We start from the raw sequence: 25,610 nt of genomic DNA on the forward strand, positions 1-25,610 counted from the left end.
AGCCTCCTTTATTTACTCTTGCATAGTGCTTCTCTCCGGGTCTGAGAGCGTGTATAATCGACCCCTGTGGGGGACAAGTACCAGGCAGTAGATCTATTCCACAATCGTAGGGTCGGTACAGTGGAAAAGTTGAGGCATTTCCCTTGCTGAAGACCTCTATCAAATCCTTGTAGATGGAAGGGATTTCAATCGGCTTGGATGTTGCAACTACCTCTACTGTCCCTCCAAAGACAACTCCTGAGTCTCCTCAGGTCACAGGGATGATTCAGCAGACCTCAGAGTCTCTTTCACAGGTTCTTTTAGAGTATTTTGTTGAAACAGAGACCAAATCAGAGTCCAAGTCCTCATCCTTATCCTCAGATGATGGCAATGAGGCACAATGAATGGTCCTTCTACTCTTGGGACTAGGCTCCAAGGGACTATGTTTAGGAACTTAACTGGCTCCCCTAGGCTTGGCTGCTAGGGCTCCAGACTGCTTGGGCACATCCTTGGTGGGCCTCTTGGCTTGTTCCTGAACTAGAGACCCTCTCTCTCCAGTTCCTGCGCTCTCCCGACTAGACAGGGTCAGGACTCGTACAGCCCTGTTGACTGGAGCCTGCTTGTCTGTCCTTGGAGGCAGGACTGGGTCTCCCGAAAGCTCCAAGATACGCCAAGCAAAAGTCTTCTTCCTTGTCAGCTACTGGCCTTGGTAGCGTCTGAGGGTTGGAATACCAAACTGAAAACATTCCCTCTTGCAACTTGACCATGCAAGTTCCTTCCTTCCTTCCTTCCAGTTCATGGAAGGGTTATGTTTGGACAGCCAAGGGTGCCCGAGCATCAGGGGTATGTGAAGAAAATTGATGGTATGGAAACAAATGTCCTTCGCATGTTCTCTTATCCTCATTCACAAAACCAATGTCTACTGCAGGATCTGCCGGGATCCAAGAGGATGATAATCCAGGGCAGTTGTGGGCATGAGCTGGCTCAACTCCTGTTGAACTGACGGGTGGTCCCCAAGTCCAGGAAATCACCAGCTTTCCCAGTGTCCACAAAGACTTTCACCTTTCACCAGGAGATCTCAGCCTTCAGCATGACGCCAGGATCAGTACAGTTGAGAGAGCTAGCTGCCACTGTCACCATCTTCCTGATGCTTGTACAGTCTCAGCAGTTCTCCTGACAGCTACAGGTGACCTGAATCCCCACAGCAGTAGCTGCAGCCTTGACTCTGATGCCGGGACCTCTCATTGGAGAAGAATCATGTGCAGCTGATCTGCATAGATAGATAGATAGATAGATAGATAGATAGATAGATAGATACTTTATTCATCCCCATGGGGAAATTCAACTTTTTTTCCAATGTCCCATACACTTGTTGTAGCAAAACTAATTACATACAATACTTAACTCAGTAAAAAATATGATATGCATCTAAATCACTATCTCAAAAAGCATTAATAATAGCTTTTAAAAAGTTCTTAAGTCCTGGCGGTAGAATTGTAAAGCCTAATGGCATTGGGGAGTATTGACCTCTTCATCCTGTCTGAGGAGCATTGCATCGATAGTAACCTGTCGCTGAAACTGCTTCTCTGTCTCTGGATGGTGCTATGTAGAGGATGTTCAGAGTTTTCCATAATTGACCGTAGCCTACTCAGCGCCCTTCGCTCAGCTACCGATGTTAAACTCTCCAGTACTTTGCCCACGACAGAGCCCGCCTTCCTTACCAGCTTATTAAGACGTGAGGCGTCCCTCCTCTTAATGCTTCCTCCCCAACACGCCACCACAAAGAAGAGGGCGCTCTCCACAACTGACCTATAGAACATCTTCAGCATCTCACTACAGACATTGAATGACGCCAACCTTCTAAGGAAGTACAGTCGACTCTGTGCCTTCCTGCACAAGGCATCTGTGTTGGCAGTCCAGTCTAGCTTCTCGTCTAACTGTACTCCCAGATACTTGTAGGTCTTAACCTGCTCCACACATTCTCCATTAATGATCACTGGCTCCATATGAGGCCTAGATCTCCTAAAGTCCACCACCATCTCCTTGGTCTTGGTGATATTGAGACGCAGGTAGTTTGAGTTGCACCATATCACAAAGTCCTGTATCAGTTTCCTATACTCCTCCTCCTGTCCATTCCTGACATACCCCACTATGGCCGTGTCATCAGCGAACTTCTGCACATGGCAGGACTCCGAGTTATATTGGAAGTCTGATGTGTACAGGGTGAACAGGACCGGAGAGAGTACGGTTCCCTGCGGTGCTCCTGTGCTGCTGACCACCGTGTCAGACCTACAGTCTCCCAACCGCACATACTGAGGTCTATCTGTCAAGTAGTCCACTATCCAATCCACCATGTGAGAGTCTACTCCCATCTCTGTTAGTTTGTGCCTTAATATCTTGGGCTGGATGGTGTTAAAGGCACTAGAGAAGTCAAGGAATGTAATCCTCACAGCACAACTGGCCCCATCTAGGTGAGAGAGTGATTTGTGCAGCAAATACATGATAGCATCCTCCACTCCCACCTTCTCCTTATACGCAAACTGAAGAGGATCCTGGGCGTGCCTGGTTTGTGGCCTCAGATTCTGTATTATCAGCCGCTCCATGGTCTTCATCACGTGCGACGTCAAGGCAACAGGTTTGAGCATAGGCTCAAAAAGGTCCGGTGCAGGAGATGGGCTGGTCATTGTCCAAGGTCAGGAAGTGGAACTATAATGCATTGAGGCTGGTCTTGGGCTAGCCCTCTTCAACCTCTTGAGATAGACCCAGTTTCGCTCTGCCAGGTGCTTATCATGCCAGAAGAACTGATCAATCAGTGCCCTCAAGTTCTCAATTGGTTCTCCCAAAACAAACACATCCTTTAATTCACCTCAGAATCCGTGGTGGTATAGAGTGGCTAAGGCCTCCCTGTTCCAGCCACACTCCTCAGCGGAAGTCCGAAACTCCATTCACCAGCTTCTGACTGACTACCTTGATGTTCCTTCATCACATAGTCTGAGGCTCTGTTTGCTCCTATGGGATGATGGAACACCTTCTTCATAGTGTTCATGAATTCCTCCAAATCTGAGCAAATATCTGACCTCCTAGGCCAGGGCTCTCCTGGTAGGAGAGAGATCATGAAGGCCACCTCTCCACACTCCGTAGGGAACTGGGATGGCTGGAACTCAAACACCAGCAAATGCTGAGTGAGGAGTCCCCGGCAAGAAGCCCAGGTCAGCACCGAACCTCTCTGGGGTTGGAAGATGGACTAACTCTGCAGAGTGACTGACAACCTCACCTGAGCAACTCTGACTTCCTCCTTGCAATAGTTGGTACATGATGACCTAGTTCGTGTATCTCCAGGCTCTGTCTAGAAATTTTCTCACTGTGGCTCGCCACCTCTGACAAAAGACTCCAATACTCTGCTGGGTCCATGTTAGGCTCAAACTGTGACCGAGGCGAGGATGGTAAGGACCCAAGTGCTGGAGTATCCTAATCTAGAATCAAGAGATGAAATGAGGGCAGGGTTCTAAACAAGAAACTAGATGAGAATCCAAAGTAGAGCTGATGATTGAGTACTAAACCTCAGTTCAGGTGCTCTTTAAATATTAAAATCCTGGCACCAAACCATGGCTGCTGATTAGCAAGGTGGGCCTGAGTCTTTAAAGGGGCCGCACCTGCTACCCATATTCTGGAGAGTCAGAGCATTTAAACCCCAGAAGCTGGAGCAGTTGGATGCATGCCATAACAATACCTGCCCATTCACCTCCTCCTTCACCTCCATTCAGGGACCCAAACAGTCCTTCCAGGTGAGGTAACACTTCACCTGGAATCTGTTGGGCTCGTCTATTGATAAACCTCTTTGTCAAGCACCTCTGCTCCATCAATTTAGGCTGAGATACATATTTTCCAAGGTCTTTATTGCTGAGGGGAAGTGTTTTACCAGGGAGAACATGAAGGATAGGCCTGTACATAGACACACTTATGTTACTAGAAATGACCAAGTAATTTCTAACACTTCATCCTTTCATTGGAGTTACAGGACATCAAAGAAGATCATCCTCACCCCATGTCCAAAAGCCCAACATTGGATACGGCCTCCAACATCTCCCACAGCTCTGCTGATGATGGTGAAACATCAGATAGATTGAAAACAGAAACGTGGCTGGAAATGAAAGCAGCTGAAGTGAGTCCCTGGCAGAGAAGAGTGACTGAGGGACACCTGAGGAGAGTGACTGAGGGACATCTGAGGAGAGTGACTGAGGGATACGTGAGGAGAGTGACTGAGGGATACGTGAGGAGAGTGACTGAGGGACATCTGAGGAGAGTGACTGAGGGATACGTGAGGAGAGTGACTGAGGGACATCTGAGGAGAGTGACTGAGGGATACGTGAGGAGAGTGACTGAGGGACATCTGAGGAGAGTGACTGAGGGACATCTGAAGAGAGTGACTAAGGGATACATGAGGAGAGTGACTGAGGGACATCTGAGGAGAGTGTCTGAGGGATATGTGAGGAGAGTGACTGAGGGATACGTGAGGAGAGTGACTGAGGGACATCTGAGGAGAATGACTGAGGGATACGTGAGGAGAGTGACAGGGATACGTGAGGAGAGTGACTGAGGGACACGTGAGGAGAGTGACTGAGGGATACGTGAGGAGAGTGAGGGATACGTGAGGAGAGTGACTGAGGGACATCTGAGGAGAGTGACTGAGGGATACGTGAGGAGAGTGACAGGGATACGTGAGGAGAGTGACTGAGGGACACGTGAGGAGAGTGACTGAGGGATACGTGAGGAGAGTGAGGGACATCTGAGGAGAGTGACTGAGGGATACGTGAGGAGAGTGACAGGGATACGTGAGGAGAGTGACTGAGGGACATCTGAGGAGAGTGACTGAGGGATACGTGAGGAGAGTGACAGGGATACGTGAGGAGAGTGACTGAGGGACACGTGAGGAGAGTGACTGAGGGATACGTGAGGAGAGTGAGGGACATCTGAGGAGAGTGACTGAGGGATACGTGAGGAGAGTGACTGAGGGATACGTGAGGAGAGTGACTGAGGGACATCTGAGGAGAGTGACTGAGGGACATCTGAAGAGAGTGACTAAGGGATACATGAGGAGAGTGACTGAGGGATACGTGAGGAGAGTGACTGAGGGACATCTGAGGAGAGTGACTGAGGGATACGTGAGGAGAGTGACTGAGGGATACGTGAGGAGTGAGGGATATGTGAGGAGAGTGACTGAGGGATACGTGAGGAGAGTGACTGAGGGACATCTGAGGAGAGTGACTGAGGGATACGTGAGGAGAGTGACGGATACGTGAGGAGAGTGACTGAGGGATACGTGAGGAGAGAGGGATATGTGAGGAGAGTGACTGAGGGATACGTGAGGAGAGTAACTGAGGGATATGTGAGGAGAGTGACAGAGGGATAGCTGCTGCGCAGGTTAAATGAGGTAATAGTGCTGATCTTCAGAGGGATGCAATCAAATGGGTCCATGTTGTGTGATTGAGGGACAGTTCAAAGTTTCCAACAGAGTGTGAGTGGGACAAAACCCTGGACTATTCACACTGGTGTCTTGTACTGCAGGAATCTCGGTGTAGTATGCGTTCAGTCAAGTCTGAGCAATGTTCCACCCCTATGGGAACATGTCCATGTGCAGGCAAGCAGGTACTGCACAAGACTGCAATGGGCCACAACTCCTTCTTAGGTCGAATACCCCTGCCATTCATGGTACAGGCATGTAACATGTCTGTTCTCTACTGGGGAGGTATTGTCCAGAATCTCTGCAGTGCCTTAGCAGGAGATGAGGGCAGATGTTATAAAAGCGGAATGCAGCTTACAGACATGAAGGTATCAAGCTGTTCACAAGGAACACAATGGTGAATCAGCTGGGTGGAGGGGAGGGTGTGATGGCAGATCTAATCTCTGCTGTGGGTTGTATGTACAGTCACTATTTCAGGTCTCAGCTCTCACTTAGTTGGGAAGGAAACCAGGGTAACATCTCATGATGCAGATGCCCTTAAACAGACACCTCTACTGTGATGCCTGCTAGTCTGCCATTAATCCCCAGCTCAGTTGTCGGATGTCAGATGACTCTTCGTAAACTTGCTACCCCTGATAGAATTGCATTTGTGAGAGAGGTGAGGCAGAAGTAGCAAAAATTTATGGGTGGGGTGGGCAGGAATACTAATACATTCATCCCTCCAGAGAAGGCACAGTCAATTGACGGCTTCAGATAATTGCATGGTTGTGCTACGGTGGGGTGGGGGCATTGGCAATCCTGGGCTGAAAGAATGCTGGATTTCTTTCTTCAATGAATTAACCTGAAGTGACATTGTTTTATAAACTTCCAGTAATTTCCCCATTCAACTGAATAGAGACCAGATTTTTCTTTCAAACTACGCAGAGGTTTGATCATAGTTAGCCCTGAGAGAATTGCACTCGAGTTCTGAAGTATTAGTCGTTAATGAGGGCAGAAAATCCTCAGGCGTTAATTTCCCTAAGTGGGGCTATGTGGTTGATGGAGGTTGAGCAGCTGACTGTGACTATCTGTCTCCCCAGGCAACCAAGAAAGACAACATCAACAATGCAGAGATCAAAGCTCATCTCAGAGAAGGAATCCAAAAACTTCGACAAACAGTGAGCACCCCGGCAATCCGTCTCCCTTTGTTATAGCCATGAAACCTGCCCCAGGTGGCCCCACCTGCCCAAAGTCCTGAGGCTTCCAGATGTGAGAGTGATTAGAGGACACCAAGGGTAACTTATCCACTGCACACATTCAGGACTCTTAGCCCATGTGGCAGAGGAGGACATGTAGTTCATTGGCCACCATCCCCTTCTCAGCGTCGAAAGTCCTGCATTCCCCATGCTCCTCAGGTCCTCTTGAACTTCAATGTTGCACAACCACAGGCTTCAACTGAATCCATCCACAAACCACTGGATACCATTGCCACCTGTGTCAGCTTAGGACATCTTACTGCACTCAACTGTTTCTGTTCAGGACAAAAGTGGCCAGCTAGAAACCCCTAGGGGAGGGCATGCTTGGATTCTGATGTATTTAATCGAAGGTTCTTTCAGAAGTCGGGAAAGAAGCACAAAACCTGTTGCTTCATGATTGTTTTATTAAGCATTAATTGAACAAGGAAAATCTAAAATGAGCAGTGATAAAGTAAGTGAAGAGAGGGAGAGGCAAAAGAGAAAAAAAGATGTTGCTGCTACATGGTTAGCTCTTTTTACAGTATATCCATAGATAAGAAACATTCTGTTTAGATTTGCACATTAAAGGCAGACAATCAGAAAGCCCTGTAAAGCTACTGAGGTTTCCAGAATTATACAAATGTAACCAGTAGGGGGCACATTGAACAATTGCATTTACACACGGTGGACACTAGGAAACATCGTTACATGTAGCATGTTAGTGTAGAAATAGCAGGGGCTCTGACTGAAATATTTCAATGTCATTAGAAACGGGGATGGTGCCAGAGGATTGGCGTATTGCTCATGTGGTTCCATTGTTTAAAAAGGGTTCTAAGAGTAAACCTAGCAATTATAGGCCTGTCAGTTTGACATCAGTGGTGGGTAAATTAATGGAAAGTATTCTTAGAGATGGTATATATAATTATCTGGATAGACAGGGTCTGATTAGGAACAGTCAACATGGATTTGTGCATGGAAGGTCATGTTTGACAAATCTTATTGAATTTTTCGAAGAGGTTACAAGGAAAGTTGATGAAGGTAAAGCAGTGAATGTTGTCTATATGGACTTCAGTAAGGCCTTTGTCAAGGTTCCGCATGGAAGGTTAGTTAGGAAGGTTCAATCGTTAGGTATTAATATTGAAGTAGTAAAATGGATTCAACAGCGGCTGGATGGGAGATGCCAGAGAGTAGTGGTGGATAACTGTTTGTCAGGTTGGAGGCCGGTGACTAGTGGTGTGCCTCAGGGATTTGTACTGGGTCCAATGTTGTTTGTCATATACATTAATGATCTGGATGATGGGGTGGTAAATTGGATTAGTAAGTATGCAGATGATACTAAGATAGGTGGCGTTGTGGATAATGAAGTAGGTTTTCAAAGTTTGCAGAGAGATTTAGGCCAGTTAGAAGAGTGGGCTGAGTGATGGCAGATGGAACTTAATGCTGATAAGTGTGAGGTGCTACATTTTGGTAGGAATAATCCAAATAGGACATACATGGTAAATGGTAGGGCATTGAAGAATGCAGTAGAACAGAGTGATCTAGGAATAATGGTGCATAGTTCCCTGAAGGTGGAATCTCATGTGGATAGGGTGGTGAAGAAAGCTTTTGGTATGCTGGCCTTTTTAAATCAGAGCATTAGTATAGGAGTTGGGATGTGATGTTAAAATTGTACAAGGCATTGGTAAGGCCGAATTTGGAGTATTGTGTACAGTTCTGGTCACCGAATTATAGGAAAGATGTCAACAAAATAGAGAGAGTACAGAGAAGATTTACTAGAATGTTACCTGGGTTTCAGCACCTAAGTTACAGGGAAAGGTTGAACAAGTTAGGTCTTTATTCTTTGGAGCGCAGAAGGTTGAGGGGGGACTTGATAGAGGTATTTAAAATTATGAGGGGGATAGATAGAGTTGACGTGGATAGGCTTTCTCCATTGAGAGTAGGGGTGATTCAAACAAGAGGACATGAATTGAGACTTTGGGGGCAAAAGTTTAAGGGTAACATGAGGGGGAATTTCTTTACTCAGAGAGTGGTAGCTGTGTGGAATGAGCTTCCAGTAGAAGTGGTAGAGGCAGGTTCGGTATTGTTATTTAAAGCAAAATCGGATAGGTATATGGACAGGAAAGGAATGGAGGGTTATGGGCTGAGTGCGGGTCAGTGGGATTAGGTGAGAGTAAGCATTCAGCATGGACTAGAAGGGCCGAGATGGCCTGTTTCCGTGCTGTAATTGTTATATGGATATATGTGTCTAAGTAACAATATAATATACAAGCAGATAATCAATTGCTAAGCTGCAAAAAATAACAATTAAAAAGTCTAATCCAATAAGATCTGCCATGACTCCCCCTCCACCACCCAATCTGTGACAACCCTGTACCTTCCTCCACAGTACAGGATCTTGTACTGAATGTGTTCATACTCAACAGTGATCCAGTGAGACCATCCAAATTTTTCAGAATAAATAGTAGCAAGAATGGAAACAGGAGCAAGAGAAGGACACGGCTCCTGGAGCTTGCTCCACCAGTTTCATGAGATCATGGTTGGCCTCTCTCTATAACACCTTGTAGCTCAAATACCTGCCACACTCCACCCAGAATATATTCAGTGTCTCGGCATCCACATCTTCCTCTGAGAGAAAGGATTTCAAATATTCACTATCCACTGAGAGAAGAAATTGCTCCTCATGTCCTAAGTGGCAATTCCTGATTCTGAATTCCAGATCCTAGTTCCAGATTCCCCAAAAGGAGAAACCTTTTCACTATCCATCATTCAGCCCATCAAGGCTATGCTCTCTTTCTGTCCATGGACCCTCAATTTCTCTCTCTAATCCCTCTCTCTCTACCTGCACCTTTCAATTTCTTTGAACTTCTCACAGTCTGCTGACCCACCTGTCTGTGTATCATCAACAAACTTAGCTAGAGTCCACTCAAAGTCAAGTTTATTGTCATACTGTGTGCAAGTACATGTATGCAGAGGTACAATGAAAAACACACAGCATCATCACAGGCACATAACATCACATAAGCAGCAATAAACAATAATTATATACACATTTTATAGGAAAAAACACAATTAGGACAAAAACGTTCATCTTAGTACAAAGTGATTTAAATGGTCATACTATTGCTAAACTGTAATGATTAGGATTTTACCGCCGGTTCTCAAACAGAATGGTTGAAGGGAGGTAGCTGTTCTTGAACTTGTTGCCATGGGACTTCTGTAATTAATACAGAGAGTAAGTAGTTGTGGCCCCAGCACCGATCCTTGTGGCACTCCACTGGTTACCAACTGTCAGTGTGAGCATGACCCTTTTATCCTCACTGAATTCTGTTAGTTCTTTGTAGAGCCCTGAACCACAACCCCGTGTGCTCTTGCTCATCCTGTGGCATCATATCTAATGCTTTTGACACGAGGATGAATTTGTTTTCAGAGGGTGCTTGCAATTCTCCCCCTCAGAGAGCAGGAGATTTACAGTCATCAAGGCTGAAACTAATGGATTCTTGTGCAGTATGAGAATCAGAATAAGCACCTCTCAACTAAGAAATTAACCCAAGGAGCAGAACCTGAGAATAAGCCAATCAATGAACTGAATCAGACAGGGCAGGGAAGTGTATGCTGTTGATCAGGGTCTAGATGAGGGGCCGAGCGGTCTTCACGTTGTGACTCACCAGTTGATGCTGTCTCACATCAAAGAGTGCAAAGATTTATGAGATCATCGCCTGGACTGAAGGGTCTGAGTTATAAGGTGGGCAGGCTAGGTCTATATTTTTTGGAGTGCAGGAGACTGAGGAATAACCACACAGAGGTAGCACAAAAGGCATAGATAGGGTGAATGTGCAGTCTTTATCGGAGGGTTGTGGAATCAAGAGTTAGAGGGAATAGTTCTAATAAGAGAGGGAAGATTTAAAAGGAGTCCAAAGGCATACTTTATGTGGAGGATAGTGTATATAATGGAACACTCTCAGAGGAAGTAAGTGGTTAAGGCAGGTACAATAACGTCATTTGAAAGACAAGTGGACAAGTGCCTTTGCCGAAAAGCCTGCTTCTATACTGAATTACTCTATGACTTTAACACTCTACTTTGAACAACCATGTTGTAACAGGATCCAAGGTAATTCTTTTCAGACATCAGGACTGAGCTCTCTCCAAATTATTGACCATTGAAATTGAGTGACTAGACACTATCAGGAACAAGCTTAGGATAGTTGGCTGGGTGGAAAAACTGTACCAAAGCTGTGCATGGTTTGCATCACCTTCTGATTTTGTCCAGATCCACCTGATGATGATTGAAAATGAGAGAGTACCTGAGAACGAGCGCATGGATCAGCACGAGTTTAACCTCAATCTGAAGGAACAACAGCGTCTGCATGCCGAGGGAGAGGAAAAAGTGGCCAAGGTGACGTCAAAGACTGTTCTGACGCATGTACTTTCTCTGTAACAGTGAAACGAGGCTTGTTTTTGCTGTTGTTGTTTTGTTGCTTATGTTCTGCTATGTGGACATTGTGGACTTGCTATGTTGGCACCAGAATGTGTGGTGATCCTTCTGGGCTGCTCCCTGTTAACACAAACAATGCAATTCTCTGCATGCTTCGATGTACATGTGACAAATAAACTCGAATCTTGAACAGCACCAGCTGCCTTTGGAATGGGCTACTTGAGTGCATGCTGTCACTGATTAGAAATCTTTACCAGTAAAATCAGTGTAAGTTTGGTTCATGCAGAAAGCTTCCTGAAATCTAGGCTAACCTTGATCTTTCCAATCTTTCATTCTCCTGATCATTTCCAACTATCCCACTCTAATGAAAGTCTCAGATTTGAAACAATCTGTTCCTCCTTTTACATATGCTGGCTGATGCACATGAGGATGCCCAGCATTTCCTGATTCTATTGCTCTTCTAACTCCTATTGTTGATCACCTCATGTTGCTTTTTGATGGGCCATGTGTCTTGGGCAGTGCTTCTGTGTGGACTGTGCATCTGTGTGGACTGTGCCAGCACGAGCCAGGCATTTGCAGTGTAAGGACTGCTCACTGTGCAGAGTTTAACTCATCAATAGGTCCGTGAGTCCATTGAGATGAAGAACCTGGCAAACCGGTACCTGTGTGAGGTGATTAAGGAAGAATGCTGGGACAAGATGGCTGTGAAGGGCCGGACGCTGGAGGTAATGGAACAAAGTTCCGATGGCAGGTTCTGAGCGTTTGGGTGTGGGGTTGCCTGTGTGTCTTTTCAGCTGCAAGGTCGGTGTTAGATGGGGCAAGGCTGCAACTCTCCCTTGGTCCCCAGGGCAGGGGATGCAAAGATGTTATGGCAGGGGAATTCATGGAAGATTAGCACTCAAAAGGGCAAGGCCTCAGTAGAAGTGTACCCAATAGAGGGTGTTTGGAAAGTTGCCGTACCTGCAGATGAGCAACATAATGTACCAGGGAGGTGTGATGGAGGGTGAGTGTGCCTGCTGAAGGGGCTATGCAGAGAAAGAGTGCCCAATGGAGAAACAACGCACAACAAATACACTAAAGGAAGTGTCAGTGAAGACCTGGGATGGAGCAGAGAGGGTGCCATCACAGAGTTAGTGTCCCACAGGGGCATATGATGGAGGGTTAGTGTCCCACAGGGGCATATGATGGAGAGTTAGTGTACACAAGGCAGAGGGCTATGTTAGAGAGCCTGTGTACAAAAGGCAGAGGGATACGATAGAAATCCTGTGTACACAAAGCAGGGGGATACGATAAAGAGCCTGTGTACAAAAGGTAGGGGGATATGATGGAGAGCCAGTGTACACAGGATGGGGATTGGCATTCTTTGGATGGGTGTGATGCAGTCAGTGTACACAAGGGAGCAGACAATGACTTGATGTACCTTGTACTTTGCAGGCTTTTTATTCGGGATTATCTGTGAGGAATTATCCAATGAGAGAGCGCAGCAAGGAGGAGCTAGAGCTCCTCAGACAGATTGAATGGCAGAGGACAATCGAATTGATGGATATGAAGGTACCTCTCTCCCACGGATCCCCTCACTGACAGTGCTCTGGTGCAGAATAGTACTGCACTGTAGTGTTCTATGTTCTATGGAACTGTGTCAGAGTGAGTGCAGACAAATTCCCTTAAATTATGTTGTAATCCCTGTAATTATTTCCCTAATTTAGGTTGTACATAGTGGGATTGCAGTTCAGGCAAAAGTGCAGGATGTCCTCAAAGATCAACCACCTTAATGGTCCATCCTGGGTATAAGATATCTAGCTCAGTCTAAAGTCAGTGGTGGGGAAATAATGAGGGATGTAATAACAGAACATCTTGAAAACAATAATAGGATACAATAGCATCAAAATGGATTTGAGAGAGTGAAATTGTGTTTGAATAACCCATTGAAATTCCCTGAGGTTGTCACTGGTAGAATAGAGTAGATATGGGGTTATCAGTGGATGTAGTTAGACTTTCAGAGGACACTTGATAACATTCCACACAAGAGGCTGATCAACAAGGTGTGGCATGGACTGAGAAATAGTTGACAGTCAGAGGGGAATAAAGAGGTTGGTAGGCTATGAACTGTAGGCTATTGTAGAGTTCTGTGTCTGGATTCAAGCTGTTTACAATCTGTTATAAGAGGCATAAATAGAAGGGGTATAGGCAGTCTTTTTTCCCAGGGTGGAAACCTCAGACACCAGAAAGAACAATTTTAATGTGAGAAGAGGAGTGTCTAAAGGAGATATGCAAGGCAATTTTTTTTTTAAAAACACAGAGTGGTTGGTGCCTGGACCAGCCGGTAAAATCCTAATTATATTGCACCTCAGCTGAAGTAGTGTGTACAGTTTAGTTCCTTACCTTAAAAAGGGGTTTCCTGCATAGAAGCAGGGTAAAAGTGATTCAGCAGACAGGTCATGAGATGATAGGTGTGCTGTATGAAGAAAGATTGAGTTAAACAAGGTCTGTTTGCTCAAAGGTTGGGAGAAGGCAGGAGAATCAAGTTGAAAGGAAAAATAAATCAGCTATGATGGAATGGCAGAGCAGACTTGATGGACAGAAAGGCCTTGTCTTATGGTCTTAATTAGCCACTATTAATTATTCCTAAAGGGGGTATGTGATATGGGATGGTATGGGGGGTGGTGTGGACATAGGGCATTGGTGTTAATGGGTATGACTCTAAGAATAAACAACAAGGAAACGATTGTGGGAATGGGATAACTGAGAACCAGTATAGACTTAATGGGACAAATGCCCTTCTATTCATCAGGGAAATGAGACAAGGAACCTTAGAAGGGTTTAAAATTAAAAAATTAGGATTTTAAAATGGGGAGGTTGCTAAAACATGCATTTCTACAAGGAACTGTTGAAGACCAGTCAACAGTGGAGTGAGTCAAAAGGGAAAAGATATTGAGCAATGCACAAGAAGTGTCAGGGAAAGACACCATTCTCTGTGTGGGGTCTCGTAAATGATACTCGGAAAATGCTGCAATCCTGGACACAGTCAAAGTCACTGCATGTCATGGCAGCGACACACCACGGCACTCACCAGGTAATCGGGTGCAGGGTCACACGTGTCTCCGGACAGAGGGTCAACAGTCCAGGCACTGCTGTACACTGCCTTCCTATCAGTGGTGTGAGATGAGTCTATGTTGCTTAGAATCAGGAACAGCATGACATAGCTAACAGCTTGAGGGTCCTGTAGTGATGGGGCTTTATCCTCATTCTGCCTGAAGGCTCGAAAAGATATTGTAGAGACACAGCTGAAGAAGGAGGAGAAGGAAGAAGAGGAAACAGAGGAAGAAGACTCAAAGGAGGAGGAGAGCGTGGCGCTGAAAGGCAGTCTGACATCCCAGTACGGAGTGGTGAACCCATACCTATACAAGCAGGTAGATCTGCACACAAGGGATCAGAAGATTAATCAGATCATCTTCTTGCAGGTAAGGAAAGCAAGGAGAACATATCCCAGCACCATATCTAAGAAAGGATGTACTGGTCTTGGAGAGGGTCCAAAGAATGTCCATGAGAATGATCCCAGGAATGAAAGGGCTAACATATGAGGAACATTTGACATCTCTGGACTTGTACTCACTAGAATTTAGAAGGTTGGGTGGGGGGGGGGGGGGGGGAATCTACTGAGTATTGATAGGCCGAGATCAAGTAGATGTAGAAAGAATGTTTCCTATAGTGGGAGAGTCTAGGACCGGAGGGCACAGCCTCAGAATAGAAGGTGTCCCTTTAGATGAGGGGGAATTGTAGCTCACAGATGTCAGTTGAAGCCAAGTCATGTCTACTGGGTGTGTCAGACATTGAACTGAGGGTGGGTAAGGCAGGAACCAGCACCTAAGTGCACTTGAACTCCAGCCCTTTCCAACCCCCACAGTTCAGCAGATGTCCTGTGTGCCTGGCCTCTCTAAAATACTGCAGCATCCAGTCATTAAGTCCCATGGAGTCAGCAATAAAGACAAAGCAATGGCCCATTCAGGCACTGTCAGCAGATTGCAGTCTTGGATCCTCTAGCCTCTGTGTGATACCAGCAATGTGATCAATTCTTAATGTCTTAATTCTCAACTACCCCAACATGCCTCCTGGTCCATGGGCAGTGGGGTGGGCACCAAGAACCGCCATTGTCAGCTAATAGAAGGATTTCACACCCAGACTAATCTAGAAGTATACAACGCTCCTTTACATGAGTGCCACAGGCAGTACTCTGCATACCTTTAGCAAGTTTAGCCTGAAGCGAAGGACCTTAACAGCAACTGTGGGGAAAGCTGTGATATTCTCTGTGTAACTCTCTTACCGTAGGCTCATAATGAGTTAGCTATTACTGTGAATACTAACTATCAACAACATAACTCTACAATGCATAGGAATAATGATGAAAAGGCCATCATAAATAACCAGGTCTAGGATGGATATGATTTGGGTAAACACAAAATATAAAAGTTTGAATGTTTCTTCCAATGGAAAACAAGATAATTACCTGTATGACCACTGGTCAAACAAATTTATGTTTGCCAGGAACCAATAATTCAGCTCACACCAGTATAAACTTAGATTTAAATTGAATTAACAAAATGCTTCAAGCTATAACAAACAAAATAAGTAAAGGGCGCATCATATATATTAGTCTATAGTGTGCATGTAATCATTGGAGCTCACTATCATGTATGTAATCAATCCAATTTGCTTCACTTTGTTTACTCATAGTACCGAAACAGTTCTACACTGTAGAACCAGTCCCAGCAAAAAAATATCCATGCCACATCCAAAAGGCATCAACCTCTATCCAATATTGTGTGCTCGCTGCTAACTGAGCTGTCTGCATATTCTATGTGAACCCATAGCCTGCATGAGGATTTTCTGACATCTGTACCTGTCCTTCCAAATTTGCTTCAATGCGCATTTCACCATGTTCTTCCACTATATTTGTTTTCCAGTTGCATTCTCCTCTTTTCTTCTTCTTTCTTCCCAAGCTTTCCCTAGAAAATGGCTCCCCTTCACTTCCCTTGCTCCCTCTAGAATGGCTACCGTTGTCATTCATTTCTTCCTCCAGGGCAGCTTATTGGCCAAAATGTTAGCAAGACAAATTCTATTGGCTAATTATGATGTGCCTAACTTAACTGAATTTTTATTTTAAACAGAAAAATGAAATACGATTATATAATGTAATTAAAAGAACACTTTTTAAAGATTTGCTTTTTGAGGGCATCGACAGAAAATAAAATGCCCCAGAGAATAACTGCATTAATAAAATAACACATGGTCTTAAACCAAGATATTACATATGATCTCCAATCCCTGGCTCCCTCACCATGTTTCTGTCACTGGTCCAAGCTTCACCCTCTGCCAAGCTGAATTACTGGTCACTTCCCACATTTTATCACTGCCTCCTGTGATTCAAGGATGTGATTTACAACATCAAGACTCAGTTCAACAAGGAGTTTGACGCAACCTACAAGCAAAAAGAGACCGAGATCTCCCGAGTGAACGATAGGAACATCCGTATCAGGGAGATAATGATGCAGCTAGATATGAACGAGGACATCTGGGTGCCTGCAATGAGCAATGATGAGAAGCCAGAGCGAGATTTTGTGGTACAGGACTCAGAGGTAATGCAAGGACTGTGAGACTGTCTGCCGTGTCTGAGCTCTCTCCATGCTGCACAATCTGGATGGGACAGGATGGGTGGGTGTGGGGAGTTCATTATTGCTTGAGACAACACCAGAACCATGATCACTAACCTTTCACCAAGGTTGTTCTCCCCCTGCACACTGACCCCTTTGCATACACTGCTCTCCTCCCCTGCACACTGACCCCTTTGCAAACACTGCTCTCCTCCCCTGCACACTGACCCCATTGCAAACACTGCTCTCCTCCCCTGCACACTGACCCCTTTGCAAACACTGCTCTCCTCCCCTGCATACTGACCCCTTTGCAAACACTGCTCTCCTCCCCTGCACACTGACCCCTTTGCAAACACTGCTCTCCTCCCCTGCACACTGACCCCTTTGCAAACACTGCTCTCCTCCCCTGCACACTGACCCCGTTCCCAGACAATGCCTAACTCTTCCCCTAGAGTGAGATTTTCCCTAACAACTCCCCTCAGTGTACGCACTGACCACTAGACATACCATTCCTACCCTGTGCATCACCCCTGGTGCGCACCTGCCCTATGCACCCCATCTGCACTGCCCATGCCCCATGCAGTGCCCCTGCCCTGTGCACTATCTCTGCGCTCTTCCCCTCCCACTCACACACAGATCCTTCCTATGAGTACTGTCCTCTGCCCTGCACATTCTTGATATGGAAAGAAACTACTTCTTCCAGGATAGAGAATCCAGAACAGTATGACAGAACATAAAATTAGAATCATGCCAAGTTGGTGGGCTGAGAGACTACTGGCCTTTCTATGTCTGCCACAAATTCCGACAGTCTTGGCTTGAAGCGAGGGACCTCAGGGGCAATATGAGGGGACATTCCTCACTAGCGGTGGAGAGGAAATTGGGACATCTCCTTGGGAAAGAAGGCAGTTAATGGGGGTCTTTTGATGATTTAACATCTGGGATTTACTTATGGATGCTATGTTCCTGTAATACTGCTGCCTGTAGGATTTTCATTGCACCTGTTTTATGTTTACATGTACTTGTGTATTTGACAATAAACTTCACTCTGACTTTGGCATTAAGGGCTATAGATCTGAGGTGCAAGCTAAAATTGAGGCAGAGATCTCCTGTGGTTTCAGTTAATGCCGACCAGAGTCATCACTTCCTCCTCTGTCCCTGAGAATAGTGTGTGCCGTAGGCTTTCTGCCTCTCCGCACACGGTGTCCTGCTCCTCCTGCAGCTTCAGTGAACCAACACTGTAACCCTCTAGGACGATAGGATGTGGCACTGTAGATCAGTCAGCTCATTTTGAATTGGGACAGGTGCAACAATGATCTTTTATCTAATACATAAAAATACCAGAAATATTCAACAGATCTGTAAACACCAAAACAATTAATATTTCAGTTCAATGTACTATCAGACCATTCAGATGAAGGGTCATTGTACTGAAATATTAACTTTTATTTCTCTCTCCACGGCTGCTGCCTGACAGGCTAAATGTTTCCACCATTTACTTTTTTTTTTAACTTTAGGATTTCCAGTGCTTGCAGTTTTCGTGCTTTCCCTTATGTTTATCTCTTTGGCCAGATCACCGCTGAAAGGTACCTCACAGCAGAACAGAAGCTGAAGCTTGAAGAGGAGATCAGGGCAGAGCAGCTGCGATTAATGACTGCAAAGGTACCTGGCTGCTGAGCTCCACTGATCAAACGCATAGTCAGAAAACCCCTTAAAATCCATCACTGTCTACATAAAGCAACAGAACACATCACTACCCATTGTAAAATTTAAAAACCCATCACTGGCCACTGTAAAACATTATAACCCCATCACTCTCCACTAAATAACATCAGAAACCCATCACTGCCCACTGTAAAACATTATAACCCATCACTCTCCACTAAATAACATCAGAAACCCATCACTGCCCACTGTAAAACATTATAACCCATCACTGACCACTGTAAAACATTATAAACCCCATCACTGCCCACTGTAAAACATTGTAACCCATCACTGACCACTGTAAAACATTATAAACCCCATCACTGCCCACTGTAAAACATTATAAACCCCATCACTGCCCACTGTAAAATATCAGAACCCCATCACTGACCACTGTAAAACATTATAAACCCATCACTGACCACTGTAACACATTATAACCCATCACTGCCCACTGTAAAACATTATAAACCCATCACTGCCCACTGTAACACATTATAAACCCATCACTGCCCACTGTAACACATCAGAACCCCATCACTGCCCACTGTAAAATATCAGAACCCTATCACTGCCCACTGTAACACATTATAACCCATCACTGCCCACTGTAAAACATTATAAACCCATCACTGACCACTGTAACACATTATAACCCATCACTGCCCACTGTAAAACATCAGAACCCCATCACTGCCCACTGTAACACATTATAACCCCATCACTGCTCCCTGTAAAATATTATAACCCCATCACTGCCCACTGTAAAACACTAGAACCTCATCACTGCCCACTGTAAAACATTATAACCCCATCACTGCCCACTGTAAAACATTATAAACCCATCACTGACCACTGTAACACATTATAACCCATCACTGACCACTGTAACACATTATAACCCATCACTGACCACTGTAACACATTATAACCCATCACTGACCACTGTAAAACATTATAAACCCCATCACTGCCCACTGTAACACATTATAACCCATCACTGCCCACTGTAAAACATTATAAACCCATCACTGCCCACTGTAACACATCAGAACCCCATCACTGCCCACTGTAAAACATTATAACCCCATCACTGCCCACTGTAAAACATTATAAACCCCATCACTGACCACTGTAAAACATTATAAACCCATCACTGCCCACTGTAAAACATTATAAACCCCATCACTGACCACTGTAAAACATTATAAACCCATCACTGCCCACTGTAAAATATCAGAACCCTATCACTGCCCACTGTAAAACATTATAACCCATCACTGCCCACTGTAAAACATTATAAACCCATCACTGCCCACTGTAACACATCAGAACCCTATCACTGCCCACTGTAAAACATTATAACCCATCACTGCCCACTGTAAAACATTATAACCCATCACTGCCCACTGTAAAACATTATAACCCATCACTGCCCACTGTAACACATCAGAACCCCATCACTGCCCACTGTAACACATTATAACCCCATCACTGCCCACTGTAAAACATTATAACCCATCACTGCCCACTGTAAAACATTATAACCCATCACTGCCCACTGTAACACATCAGAACCCCATCACTGCCCACTGTAACACATTATAACCCCATCACTGCCCACTGTAAAACATCAGAACCCCATCACTGCCCACTGTAAAACATTATAACCCCATCACTGCCCACTGTAAAACATTATAAACCCATCACTGCCCACTGTAAAATATCAGAACCCTATCACTGACCACTGTAAAACATTATAACCCCATCACTGCCCACTGTAAAACATTATAAACCCATCACTGCCCACTGTAAAACATTATAAACCCCATCACTGCCCACTGTAAAACATTATAAACCCCATCACTGACCACTGTAAAACATTATAACCCATCACTGCCCACTGTAAAACATTATAAACCCCATCACTGACCACTGTAAAACATTATAAACCCCATCACTGCCCACTGTAAAACATTATAACCCCATCACTGACCACTGTAACACATTATAAACCCCATCACTGCCCACTGTAAAACATTATAACCCCATCAATGCCCACTGTAAAACATTCTAAACCCATCGCTGCCCACTGTAAAACATTATAAACCCATCACTGCCCACTGTAAAACATTATAAACCCATCACTGCCCACTGTAAAACATTATAAACCCATCACTGACCACTGTAAAACATTATAAACCCCATCACTGCCCACTGTAAAACATTATAAACACCATCACTGCCCACTGTAAAACATCAGAACCCCATCACTGACCACTGTAACACATTATAACCCCATCACTGCCCACTGTAAAACATTATAACCCCATCACTGCCCACTGTAAAACATTATAACCCCATCACTGCCCACTGTAAAACATCAGAACCCCATCACTGACCACTGTAAAACATCAGAACCCCATCACTGACCACTGTAACACATTATAACCCCAATCACTGCTCCCTGTAAAATATTATAACCCCATCACTGCCCACTATAAAACACCAGAACCCATCTCTTTCAGCTGTCATTTATTCTAGATGTACGGAAGTTCACACATAAGTAACATGCACAGAAGAATCAAACAGACAGATCACACACAGGAATCAATGGTTCCATTTTACCTGCTCCATATGGTACAGGAACAGGGGCAGACAACACACATTGCCTGACATTGAAACAAATGAGTATGGATTGTATGGTGCCAACAATGAAATGCTGGAACTGGGTGTAGACAAGGTGTTGCAGAAAACCCAGAGTGTGTAGAAGAGCTGACACTGGTGCACACACAGACTGCTCTGCACCAGTAAAAACCTGTGTCTTGGTCTATAATTAATTGTAGGGATATGACAATGAAAATGGCCTTTTCCTGTGCTGTAGCATTCTGTAACTCTGGTGGTCCACTCTGAGTGAATGGCACTCTGAGAACTCCCAGTGAAAACTGGAAATGCAAAGTGTCCATATAAAGCTAAACAGCTTATGGTTCTGAGTGTGTGCAGCTCAGAATTTTGAGGAATCTGGACACATGATATCCCTCTTGTTGCCTGCCTGTATACAGTTCTAATCAGGACTGTGTCAGTGCAGTGGGCTTAATCTCAGTCTTGTAACCCAGGTGTACTGTCAGCTCCCATGTTTCCAGCTGGACAATCGGAAGAAGATCCTTGCCTGTTTGACTGTATGATTCCCATTGTAACCTTTTTTAACTCTAATCCTCCTTCACTCTTTTCCCAGGCTAGCGACTGGCGTGAGCGAGCTCTGAACGATATGATGGGGGGAGTCCTTGAGGCAAAGAAATCGGACATTCTGAAACTGGTGCGAAACATCAACAGCTTTATCATCCTGTGTGCTCAGTTACCTGGAACTAGCCACGATAGAACTTATGGCATAAAGATCGTTATGGTCTATAGGACAGAGGAAAGATTATAGATTCAAAGGAAAAGACCGAGGCCATTGATCAAAGTGACAATGTGGAAAGGGATTCATCAGTAATGGTGAAACCATAGTAAATTTGAGGAGATATGCTATAAAAGTTAAAGCTGAAGATACAATACCTGATCATAAACAGCCAACGATGTATACAAGCGAATGGATTTAATCCAATTGTCAGAGAGAAATAGTTGCATGGCAATTGGTTATTAAATATTCCAAGCTAATTTACATTTAGAAAGGATAGACAAATGAAAAAGGAAGGCAAGAGTTACCAATGATAAAAACATGACTTTAGTGAGAAAGGGTCTCAATCCAGACCAGTGCAGAGGTAACAAGGTAGTGAAACACAGGCTTCTAATAGCAGCAAAGAGAGTGAATGAAGAAATGAAATTGGACTGCAAAAGAGGTGCATTGATAAAGGCCACAGTCAAGCTGGTAAAAATCATTTGCAGTTTGAGTTCATGAAATGCAAACGTATTTCTAGTCTCAATCATAAGACTGACAAGGTCCTTCTGGGTGGGAATTCTGCCTGCTTGCTTAGTCTGGCCTGTATGTGACTCCGGAGATAGCCATATGGTCAGCTCCCCATTCAATGATAGTAACCACTGGCATTGCCAACAAAATTCACAATCAACTAGCGATAGGAAACTACTGCCATTGTGATGGTTTTTCCTCTGTAGTGTGGGAGGGAGGGAGGGAGACCGGGTCTGTACCTGATATCTCTGTAGTGTGGGGAGGGAGGGAGGGAGAGAGACCGGGACTGTACCTGATATCTCTGTAGTGTGGGGAGGGAGGAAGGGAGACTGGGTCTGTACCTGATATCTCTGTAGTGTGGGAGGGAGGGAGGGAGACCGGGTCTGTACCTGATATCTCTGTAGTGTGGGAGGGAGGGAGACCGGGTCTGTACCTGATATCTCTGTAGTGTGGGGAGGGAGGGAGGGAGACCAGGTCTGTACCTGATATCTCTGTAGTGTGGGGAGGGAGGGAGACCGGGTCTGTACCTGATATTTCTGTAGTGTGGGGAGGGAGGGAGACCGGGTCTGTACCTGATATCTCTGTAGTGTGGGAGGGAGGGAGACCGGGTCTGTATGTGATGTCTCCGTAGTGTGGGAGGCAGGAAGTCGTAACTGTGCATAATGTCTCTGTAGTGTAGGCTCTGAAAACCTGTGGCAACCAACTAACAGGAGTGTTCAAAGACTTTTTCAATCTCTCATTTCTAGTTATAAGTACCTTCCTGCTTCAAAAGGGCAACAATCATACAGTGCTCAAGAAGAGCAGAGTGACATGCTTTAATCACTATCATCCAGTAGCACTCACCTCTACGGTGATGAAGTGCTTTGCGAGGTTGGTTATAACTCAGCAAGGACCTGGATCCACTGCACTTTGCCTAACACCACAATAAGTCCACGGCAGATGCAATCTCATTGGCTCTTCAAGCAGCCTTAGATCATCTGGACAATACTAATAACTCTGTCAGGTTGCTGTTTATTAACTACAGCTCAGCGTTTAATTCAATTATTCCTGCAGTTCTGAACAAAAAGCTCCAAAACCTGGGCCTCTGTATGTCCCTCTGCCACTGGATACTCAATTTCCTTACCGAAAGATCACAATCTGTGTGGATCAGAAATAACATCTCCACCTTGCTGACAATTAACACTGGCCCACCTCAGGGATGTGTGCTTAGCCCACTGCTCTACTCTCTCCACATCCATGACTGTGTGGCTAGGAACAGCTCATATGCCATCCCCAAATTTGCTCCTGATACAACTATTGTTGGCAGAATTTCAGATGGTGACAAGAGGGCATATAGGAACAAGATATCAGCTGGTTGAGTGGTGTTGCAGCAACAACTTTGCACTCGGCATCAGTAAGACCAAAGAATTCATTGTGGACTTCAGAAAGGGTAAGGTGGGGAACACACACCAGTCCTCATAGTGTGGGCAGGAGTGGAAAGAGAGGGCAACTTCAAGTTTCGATGCAACTACAAAGAAGGCACGACAGCGACTGTATTTCATTAGGAAATATTCAAAAAAATTCTACAGGTGTACCATGTAGAGCATTATAACTGACTTTATTACTGTCTGGTATGGTGGGTCTACTGCATCGGATCAAAATAAGCTGCAGAGAGTTGTGAACTTTGAGGAAACTGTTCAGGGAGATAGTCATTGGGTATATTTAAGGCAGAGGTTGATAGATTCTTGATAATCAGGGCATGAAGGGATATGGGGAAAAAGGTAGGCGATTGGGTCTGAGAGAGAAATTAATCAGCCATGGTGAAAGGCTGGAGCAGAATCAATGAACCAAATGGCCTAATTCTGCTCCTATACCTTCTGGTCAAAAATAATGAGTTAGTGTTCATGGGTTTAATGTACATTTAGATCTCTGAGTGAAGGGGAAGAAGCTGTTCGTAAAATATTGGGTGTGTGTCTTCAGACTCCTGAACCTTCTCACTGATGGTAGTAATAGGACAATGGCACATACTGGGTGCTGAGGGTTTTTAATGATGGATGTCACATTTTTGAGACATCACCTATTGAAGATTCTTTTCGATGGTGGGGAGGTTAGAGCCGTTGGCAGAGCTGGCTGAGTATGCAACCCTCTGAAGCATTTTCTGATCCTGTGCATTGGAGCATCCATATCAGATGGTGGTGTAACCTGACAGAATGCTTTCCACAGTACCATTGTAGAAATTTCCCAGCACTTATTATGAAATACCACTGTCTTCAAATATGTATATGATACCTCTGCAGTGCAGGGAAATTAAAATAAACCTTGTGGAGGAGGAACAGGAGACTGTGATCCAGTAAGACATGGTGCTGGTTGCTTGTAATCTTTTATGCTTTTTATTTTTTAGGAAATTCCTGTCCCATACTTCGTGAACTTGCCAGAATATGAATGGAATGAAGAACAAATCAAACAGGCCAAAGAATACAACATCAAGGAGCGGGCTCTGAGAGAGGAGAAAGACAAGTACAGGAAGGTAACCAAAGTACAGGTGGGAGGGAGTCCAAAAGAGAAGACTGCCCACTCCACTGCCATGGAGAACAGTTAGGGTAGAACTGTACTTTAAACAGCCAATTCACCACAGAATGTCGCCCTGCGCTACATTAACAACACCTTTCAACTTCAATGGCAAAACAATGCCCTAGTCAGATATCTATTGGGAATGGGATGTTATGTTGTTGAAGTTGTATAAGACATTGGAGAGGCTTAATTTGGAGAATTGTGTGCAGTTCTAGTCAACTACCCACAGGAAAAATATCAATAAGATTGGAAGAGTGCAGAGAACATGTACAAGGATGATACCAGGACTTGAGCTCCTGAGTTACATGTAAGGGTAAATAGGTTAGGTTAGGTTTTAATCCCTAGAGCGCAGCAGAATGAGGGATTCTCTGACCCTATCACTCTATCCCAGGAGATGAAAAGCTGGTGATGAAAGGTCAGTTCTGATGCTGCATAGATGGGAGTTTAAAGTCGAGGTATTGCAAAGGAAGCCAGTGTAGAGTAGCTCTGGGTGGACAGGACATGGTCCATGAAGGGGCCAAGAGAATGGAGGCAGCTGTTCCAAATGCTATGGAATTGTACTGAAATCCGGCCTCTTGGACCAGCTGCCATTACCCTGATATTTCAGGGGATGGACTCAGCACCTTGGGAAGATGCATGAACTCCAATTAGACTAGGATCTAGATCTGAACAAATGACTGCAGAGGTGGGTGTGTGTGCACGTGCACGCGTGTGT

At 44.9% G+C, this 25,610-nt stretch overlaps 1 protein-coding gene across 2 annotated transcripts in view; it reads left to right on the forward strand.

Annotated features, from left to right (window-relative positions):
• cfap43 (cilia and flagella associated protein 43) overlaps positions 1-25,610 on the forward strand; it is a 120,043-nt gene that overhangs the window by 64,909 nt on the left and 29,524 nt on the right. For both annotated transcript variants that reach the window (XM_073027081.1, XM_073027082.1), the window contains 10 exons: positions 3,998-4,141; positions 6,520-6,597; positions 10,922-11,047; positions 11,707-11,811; positions 12,521-12,637; positions 14,344-14,547; positions 16,513-16,719; positions 18,304-18,393; positions 21,674-21,754; positions 24,726-24,851. In XM_073027081.1, the coding sequence (XP_072883182.1) occupies positions 3,998-4,141; positions 6,520-6,597; positions 10,922-11,047; positions 11,707-11,811; positions 12,521-12,637; positions 14,344-14,547; positions 16,513-16,719; positions 18,304-18,393; positions 21,674-21,754; positions 24,726-24,851 (1,278 nt within the window). The remainder of the gene's footprint in view (positions 1-3,997; positions 4,142-6,519; positions 6,598-10,921; positions 11,048-11,706; positions 11,812-12,520; positions 12,638-14,343; positions 14,548-16,512; positions 16,720-18,303; positions 18,394-21,673; positions 21,755-24,725; positions 24,852-25,610) is intronic.

This window comes from Hemitrygon akajei, chromosome 23 (genome assembly GCF_048418815.1).
Source record: "Hemitrygon akajei chromosome 23, sHemAka1.3, whole genome shotgun sequence".
NCBI classification, from domain to species: domain Eukaryota; kingdom Metazoa; phylum Chordata; class Chondrichthyes; order Myliobatiformes; family Dasyatidae; genus Hemitrygon; species Hemitrygon akajei.